The sequence below is a fragment of the Myxocyprinus asiaticus genome, chromosome 4, assembly GCF_019703515.2.
Source record: "Myxocyprinus asiaticus isolate MX2 ecotype Aquarium Trade chromosome 4, UBuf_Myxa_2, whole genome shotgun sequence".
Lineage (NCBI taxonomy): Eukaryota > Metazoa > Chordata > Actinopteri > Cypriniformes > Catostomidae > Myxocyprinus > Myxocyprinus asiaticus.
In genome coordinates, this window is record NC_059347.1 from 46,758,544 (window position 1) to 46,767,536 (window position 8,993).

General features: G+C 39.5%; 1 protein-coding gene across 6 annotated transcripts in view; it reads left to right on the forward strand.

Moving 5' to 3' along the window:
* LOC127438747 (apoptosis-inducing factor 1, mitochondrial-like) overlaps window positions 1-4,751 on the forward strand; it is a 28,231-nt gene extending 23,480 nt beyond the window's left edge. For all 6 annotated transcript variants that reach the window (XM_051694574.1, XM_051694577.1, XM_051694585.1 and 3 more), the window contains 3 exons: window positions 2,747-2,871; window positions 3,048-3,238; window positions 4,118-4,751. In XM_051694574.1, the coding sequence (XP_051550534.1) occupies window positions 2,747-2,871; window positions 3,048-3,238; window positions 4,118-4,189 (388 nt within the window). In that variant the 3' untranslated portion in view covers window positions 4,190-4,751. The remainder of the gene's footprint in view (window positions 1-2,746; window positions 2,872-3,047; window positions 3,239-4,117) is intronic.
* The last annotated feature ends 4,242 nt before the right edge of the window (window positions 4,752-8,993 follow it).

Sequence of the window (8,993 nt, forward strand, 5' to 3'; positions counted from 1 at the left end):
TTTTTCTCCCAATTTGGAATGCCCAATTCCCAATGCGCTCTAAGTCCTAGTGGTCGCATAGTGATTCGCCTCTAGAATAAATCTCATGGACTGATGAAAAAAAACTGTAAAGTCCCTACCAGATGGGTTCAAAAGTCTCCAAATATCTGTAAGACCAAGATTTTTACACATCCTGTGAAGCGTCAATGTTGCTCTAGGGGGTTTACACAATTTTGCTTCACTATGATCAAGGACTGAGTCCATCAAAAGATTAAATTCTCCTTCCAATATTATATCATGAGGGGTGCCAGCGGTTTGCAGCATCCCTTCAAGATCTATAAAAAAGCCCTGATCATCAGTGTTAGGTGCGTAAATATTAGCCAAAATCAACCTTTGGCCCTGTATTTCAGCTAAAACAATAATGACTCTCCCTAATTTATCTTTAGTCTGTTTGAGACATTTGAATTGTAGATGTTTATTAATCAATAAAATGACTCCCTTGCTCTTACTTGAGCCAGCACTAAAGAAAACATGTCCACCCCATATCTTCCCAAATTTTTCAGCTTCCTGCAGGGAGAGATGCATTTCTTTAAGAAACACTATATCATATTTCTTACATTTAAAAAAGTAATAACCTTCCTTCTTTTTATGGGGTGCCCCAACCCATTCACATTCCATGTGGAGAGAGACAATCCACTCATATTATCATTTGACATTTTGAAATAGTAGAAAAAAATAAATTGTGTGTCAAAAACAAAATTATACAGACCACTGAAACAATCAAACCCCGAACTTCCCCCCCGTACAAAGCAAACAGAAAAAAGAAAAACGTGTGCATTAACCCCGCACACGAAAGCGCCAACTGGCGTTAATCCCTCTAAACTCAAAAGGTCCGTGAACGCCCACGAGCCCCCACGACAACTTTGCCATCGGATTGCTCAATTTAAAATTACATAACAGAGAATACTTTGTAAAATAAACCCCAGCCAATGGGAAGAATGAACACAAAGAATGTGTAGATTAATTCACTGAACTGTCTCAAAAGTGTGATCTTCCACAAAACAAATTCCAGCTGATATAAAACCGTTCAGATTCCTCGGACAGACAAACAAATGTTCAGTGAGCCAGCTGTTATGAGTTCAGCGGATGACGTAATCATTCCAGTGTCCCGTAAAAATACTCAACAAAACAAACTCCAACCAGCAGGAGGAATAAGCACGAAGAACGAACAGATTAATCCACAGCTGTTCCAAAGGAGTGTTATTCAATAGAACAAGCTACAGCCGCTAGGCGGAACCAATACAAAAAGTAACAAAACCGGCATCCCGGTTCCCCGGATGGTTGAGTCAATTCACTCAGAGGCCGCATAAAAGTATATACCATGACTTACTCAATCCGTCAACTTTATAAAAGACATCCTTTGTGTGAGCATGTAGATATTTTGCAGTTATCTGTAGTGTCCACTCTCAAACTGGCCGGGAACTTCAATGCAAAAGTAATCTTCCGTCAAAGCAAAGGTTTCTTTAAGAAAAAGTGTTATTCACAAAACAAACTCCAGCCACTTGGCGGAGCCAACGCAAAAAGAAAAAAGAAACCAAAATGACGCCCAGCTTCCTCAAAAGCCAGAGTAAGTACAGCGAGTCGACCCACTCACATGAGAAACACCCAATGGTTTACTCACCCATTGATTCTATAAAAGACATTGTCTGATTGGGACATGTAAATACTTTGCGACCGTCCTTTGTTTCTATTCTCAGTTTGGCCGGATACATCAGAGCAAACAAGACCTTTCGCTGATGTAAGAGTTTCTTACATTCCTTGAACCGATCGCGTTTCTCTCTTGTCGAACTCGCAAAGTCCGGGAACAAGAAAATATTATGGTTCTTCCAAGAAAGCTTCCCTTTGCTCCTCGCCTGGTGCAACACAAGATCTTTATCGGATGATCTCAGAAATTTGGCCAGGATTGATCGGGGCCTTTCTCCCCCAGCAAATCTGTGAGCTGGGACTCTGTGAGCTCGCTCGATTTCCAGTTTATGGCCTGTTATGTCGAGCAGACTCGGGAAAAGCTCGTCTAGGAATTTCACCATATCTCTGCCCTCCTCATGCTCAGGAATTCCAACAATTTGAACGTTATTCCTGCGACTTCTATTCTCAAGATCTTCAAGCTTTTCAAGGAGATGTTCCAAATCAACTTTGGTCACGGGCGGATTAGCGGTTAAGTCCCACTCCGAAGACTCCAGACAATTGAGTCGTCTCTCAACATCAGTCACTCTTGTAACTAACTCAGAGAATTTTCTTTCCATCGCTGTAATCGATCGACGTATTACAGCGAGATCCTCCAAGTCAACAAGAACCTCCGTCAGCATCACCGACATGTTGGACAACTGACGCTGGATCTCCTCTCCCGCCGCGCCATCCAAATCAAGTCCCCAGTCTGTAGGCCTGTCGGGGCTTTCATCCTGAACACGTAAGTGTCTTTTAATGTCTCCAGAGCCCAAGGATTTGGACTTCTTTGCCGTGTTTTGACTCAAAGAGCAAATGTGTAACTGGGTGTATCAAATTTCACCAGATTATAACATGAAAATAATAAAAAATTTAGCAAAGTGCGCAGAGCTCGTCGCTCACACGTCTGCTGCTTACATGGCATCACGTGACCCCCCCAAGAATGCATACTTCCAGATTTCACCTCAATATGTTTTTCTTGATATAGTAACAAGTTTAACTTCAATGCATAATTCAGCAAATCACAATATGTCCCTGTCTACAGGAGTGATTTGGGGCCAGATGTAGGGTATGAAGCCATCGGGATAGTGGACAGCAGTTTGCCCACTGTAGGAGTGTTTGCTAAAGCCACTGCCAAGGACACACCAAAAGCTGCAACAGAGCAATCAGGTTTGTACAACATTTGGATCATTACCTCCATGTATATTGTAGAGTAAATTTATTTTCCCCACTGATATCTCTTTGCTACTCAAACATAATACACAAACAACTTGCACTTGGCTGTATATCAATACCAGTCACAAGTTCACAGGTGTTTTTTGCCCCACCTTTTTCTCTGTTCTCAGGGACTGGAATCCGCTCTGAGAGTGAGACGGAGGCAGTTGCCGGGGCGGTAGAGGCAGGAACAGCGTCCTCTCCCTCTGCTGTCCAGCAGGAGGAGGATTATGGAAAGGGGGTGATATTCTACCTGAGGGACAAAGTGGTGGTCGGTATTGTCCTGTGGAATGTCTTCAACAGAATGCCCATTGCGAGGAAGGTGAGCAGAGATATCATTCTCTCTGTTTATACACAATGTGCATTTGTCTGCAGAAGCTCTTGCGGTGTCTATCCATCTTTTATGAATCTGTGTTTCTCTAAGAAAAAAATGTGAAATTATAAACACTTTTTTTTTTTTTAAAAGGAATTGTTCACCCAAAAATAAAATTATTTCATAATTTACCCTCATGCCATCCCAGATGTGTATGACTTTCTTTTGCAGAACACAATTGAAGATTTTTAGAAGAATATTTCAGCTCTGTAGGTCCACACAATGCAAGTAAATGGAGACCAAAACTTTGAAGCTCCAAAAAGCATATAAAGGCAGCATAAAAGTAATCAAAATCACTCCAGTTGTTTAATCCATGTCTTCTGAAGCAATCCAATCGGTTTTGGGTGAGAAAGTCATACACGTCAGGGATTACATGAGGGTGAGTAAATGAGACAATTTCATTTCTGGGTGAACCATTTCTTTTAAGTCAACAACATGATCAAAACTGATTTGACTTACTTTCTTAATACATGTTCCTAGTCTTATTGTGAATGATTTAAGGGCACACGTTATTCCAAAGAATAATTAATTAACTATTAATAATTAATAGTTATCAAAATTTACTATAATATCTTGCTCTGCCTCTGAAATGACTTTCCTTTTAAGTTGACGTCACCAAACCCTTATTTTTCAACCTCTCCTGTCTAACCATCTGTTATAGAGGCCTCTTTTCATGATCCAATAAATTCCTGATAGATAAAATCAATTCCCACTATACTTTTTTTTTCTCTCTCTCTCATATCTCATATAATGTCACTCTAAATGGGTTGTGGATGCCGTTTCATTTTGACTTCAGCACAGTGCCATCATTATTTTCTGTGTTTGCAGATAATCAAAGATGGAGAGGAGCATGCCGATCTGAATGAGGTAGCCAAGCTTTTCAACATCCATGAAGACTGAACAATCTCTTTCTCATTTTCTCTGCCCTCTGTCCACTCTGTCAAGGACACTCTGCCCTCATCTATGTGGAGTGAACTTGGCAAAACACACACACACACACACACACACACACACACACACACACACACACAAAGGCTTACACCAGCCTGGAATCTGCCATTCTGGCCTTGAACTCTCTGAGACCAGGACATGCAGTACTGCCTCATGGCCACAAGGTGGCGCTGTGGATTCATTGTACCACGGACTTGATAAAACAATGCTGTCCAGCTTCTTTTGAGGGAAATTTATACCTGTTGTTTGTATTTAAAGATTCTCTGTGTTTTCTTCCTGTTGTGGCCCATGAATATTCATCTTCCTGAATGCAGCCCAGAACACACCCTCCAAATCCCCAAAACCAGACCCGGGATCTCCACTTTCATTCAATATTGTAATAAAGTTGCATAAGAAAGAAACAAAATCAGATGATAAACTAATTTCTCTGACACCTAGTTGCACAATATTTTTGTCTGCAAGATCAAATCCACTCAAATTAAGAGCGTAAATAAAAGTAAATTATTTTTAAGCATGTTTCAAGATTGATTTCAATCCAATTTCTAAATGATTGCCAACTAACGACTACAACATAAGTATACTGATAGTTTGAATATTGCAGAGGTCAGAGGAACTTCACAGTGTGTGAACGCCTACATGCCCGATACGGGTGTCACCCTGAGGCTTTTGAGATGCGTAATGAAGATGCAATATGCTCATTACACCTGTGATTGCCTGCAAACACATTCCCTAACACAGACTTGACCTATTTCCTTATGCTCCAGTGCTCTGATTTACAGGCCAGAGTAAGAGAAAATAACTCATTGTGTGAGTCAAAAAAAATTGAGACCACTGCAAAATTATCAGTTTCTCTGGATTCACTATTTATAGGTATGTGTTTGAGTAAAATTTACATTTTTGTTTTATTCTTTAAAGTACTGAAAACATTTCTCCCAAATTACCAATTAAAGTTTTGTCATTTAGAGCATTTATTTGCAGAAAATTACAACTGGTCAAAATAACAAAAAAGATGTAGTGTTTTCAGACCTCAAATAATGCAAAGAAAACAAGTTCATATTCATTTTTAAAAAACACAATACTAATGTTTTAACTTAGGAAGAGTTCAGAAATCAATATTTGGTGGAATAACCCTGATTTTCAATCAGCTTTCATGCGTCTTGGCATGCTCTCTACCAGTCTTTCACATTGCTGTTGGGTGACGTTATGCCACTCCTGGCACAAAAATTCAAGCAGCTCGGCTTTGTTTGATGGCTTGTGGCCATCCATCTTCCTCTTGATCACATTCCAGAGGTTTTCAATGGGGTTCAGGTCTGGAGATTGGGCTGGCCATGACAGGGTCTTGATCCGGTGGTCCTCCATCCACACCTTCATTGACCTGGCTGTGTGGCTTGGAGCATTGTCCTGCTGGAAGAACCAATCCTTAGATTTGAGGAACATTTTCAGAGCAGAAGGAAGCAAGTTTTCTTCCAGGATAACCTTGTACGTGGCTTGATTCATGCATCCTTCACAAAGACGAATCTGCACGATTTCAGCCTTGCTGAAGCACATTATATGGGTAAACACTACAGCATATACTGCACACTCTTAACACATATAATGCCATTTTTCAATATTTGTTTTAAAAATAGTAAAAAATAAATATTTGTTTACTTTAAATGGTGTCTCTTCTTAAATTTATTTATTTATTTTTTTTTAAGTAAATAATTGCCTTGGTGTTTGAGAAGACAGTCTGATACTTGTACATATAACAGTATTAATATATGTTATTACAGTTATTACATCAGTGTGTATCCTGTAGGCCAGTGGTTCTCAACCTTTTTGACTCCAATTTGATGGGCTGTGATAAGCTGAAATGGGCCACCACTTTATGCAGAACAGGTCGCATCAGGCTGAAGAAGGCCGCAAAACGGCACCGCGATATGCAGAAAAGGACAGCAAAACCCTTTTTTCTAAGGGTACATGTTCTAATTACGTTTACAGTTCACATTAGGCTCATTTATATTTGCTCGGTACTTCAGTACTGTTGCCTATTTGATGTCAATCAAAAATAAAATCCTTTCCGGGGGCGTGTGCACCCCCCTGTTGAGAACCACTGATCTAATCAGCCAACCCTGTGGCTGGCAGCAGTGCAATGCATAAAATCATGCAGATACTGCATGGTCAGGAGCTTCAGTTCATGTTCACATCAACCATCAGAATGGGCAAAAAAATGTCTCCATGATTTTGAACGTGGCATGATTGTTGGTGCCAGACAAGCTGGTTTGAGTATTTCTGTAACTGTGGATCTCCTGGGATTTTCATGCACAACAGTTTCTAGAGTTTACTTAGAATGGTGCAGACTGGAAAAACGTAGCCTGGTCTGATAAATCTCGATTTCTGCTGAGTTCACAATTTGGTGCCAACAGCATGAATCCATAGACCCATCCTGCCTTGTGTCAACAGTCCAGGGCTGCATTTCCCAAAGCATCGTAAGCCTAACTAGATCGTAGAAACTATTGGTGCAAATGGTCTCTACCATCAAATTAAGCTTGCGATGCTTTTGGGAAATGCAGCTCAGGCTGGTGGCGGTGGTGTAATGGTGTGGAGAATGTTTTCTTGGCACACTTTGGGCACGTTAATACCAATCATTCATCACTTGAATACCACAGCCTATTTGAGTATTGTTGCTGACCATGTGCATTCCTTCATGGCCCCAATTTACCCATCTTCTAATGGCTACTTCCAGCATGACAATGCACCTTGTCACATGGCAAAAGTAATCTCAAACAGGTTTCATGAACATGACAATGACTTCACTGTTCTTCAGTGGCCCTCCCATTTGCCAGATCTGAATCCAGTAGAACCCCCTTGGGATGTTGTAGAATGGGAGATTTGCAGCATGAATGCAGCTGACAAATCTTCAGAAATTGTGTGACGTAATCATGTCAACATGGTCCAGAATCTCAAAGGATTGTTTCCAACCTCTTGTGGAATCAATCCCATGACGAACTGAGGCTGTTTTGAGAGCAAAGGGAGGCCCTACCTAGTATTAGTATAGTGTTCCTAATAAAGTGCTCAATAAGTGTACATTGTCACTGCTCAATGGTGTAAATTGTAATATTAAAGGGATAGTTCACCAAAAAATGAAAATTCTCGCATTTACTCTCCCTTATGCTATCTCAGATATGTATGAATTTCTTCTGCAGAACACAAATAAAGATTTTTAGAAGAATATTTCAGCTCTGTAGGTCTATACAATGCAAGTGAATGGTGACCAAAACTTTGAAGCTCAAAAAAGCACATGAAAGCAGCAGAAAAGAAATACATATGACTCAAGTGGCTTAATCAGTTTCTAGCATTCTAATAGGTTATGGGTGAGAACAGTCCAAAATATAACTCCCTTTTCACTATAAATCTTGACATCAGCAGTCTCCTTGGTGATAATGATTTCAAGCTCAATTAAACTTCCTCTGCGCATGTGTCAAGCGCTTGGAAGTGTAATCAAGCTTAAAATCATGATCGTGCCTATGAACTGCAATTATAAGATGTACAATGTTAAAGGAGTTACAATTTGGTCTGTTCTCACTCAAAATCGATTAGATCTCTTCAGATGATATGGATTAAACCACTGGAGTTTTATGGATTACTTTTATGCTGATTGTATGTGCTTTTTGGAGCTTCAAAGCTTTGGTCACTTTTCGCTTGCATTTTATGGACCTACAGAGTTGAGATATTCTTCAAAAAATCTACGTTTGTGTTCAGCTGAAGAAAGAAAGACGTACACATCTGGGATGGCATGAGGGTGCGTAAATCATGAGAGAATTTTCATTTTGGGGTGAATTATTCTTTTAAAGTTCATTCAGCTCAAGAATTTTGAGCAAAGTACAGTTTTAGTTTTTTGCATTGATATACTTCCTCTGGATTCTGAGATTCTTAAAGTAGTGGATCTTAATCGTTGGGTCACTCATGACCCAAAAATTGGTCGCATGTCTGTTTTGATGGAGTTGAGGAAACCCTGGGAAAAACTATGCTAAATGCAAATAATAAAATGCAACTAACCACTTAACTCTATATATTTAAGATAGCGCAACAAATATGCTTATCAATGTTTAAAAGGGAAGAAAAAGCACTTTCTATATCTTTTGTTGTTGACACCAAAGGCAATCCAATCAAACTCCAATAGACAATGTTTTGGCACACATTTGTCACTTGGTAAATCTAGCCAAATTAGGCAGATGCTAAACATGGACAGGTTGGTTGACATGCCCTTATCCTCAAATTATTAATAAAACTGTGAGGTAAAAGAAAATATGACTTATAGACTACATTAAATATAGGTTCACTTGTTATAAGGATGAACATTGTTTTGTGCATTGAATTATTGGATACCGAGAGCATAATACCATCAAAATGTAATTCAACATTTCAAAGCCAATGATATACCAATTAATATACTTCAATGTTTGATTTTAAGGACATTTTTGTTTACTTTTGAATTTGTTGCATGTTTACATTTGGGTCCAGAAGTAAAACCAGTTTGATTGCAGATGAGAACCTGCTTTAAATCATATTATGACCAGAAAGACGTACACACAAACTTCTGCTCCTCTGCCAGATGGAGTCTACCAGCAATTCTTAGTTTAGTAAGTCTTAGTATTACAATCTCTATTGAGACCACTAAACCAAGCTGAAGCATGTGTGGGTGATGGTGGTTCAGCTTAATTGTTATGATTCATTGGTTACCAACAGAAATCATTCATGTGTGTTAAGCATT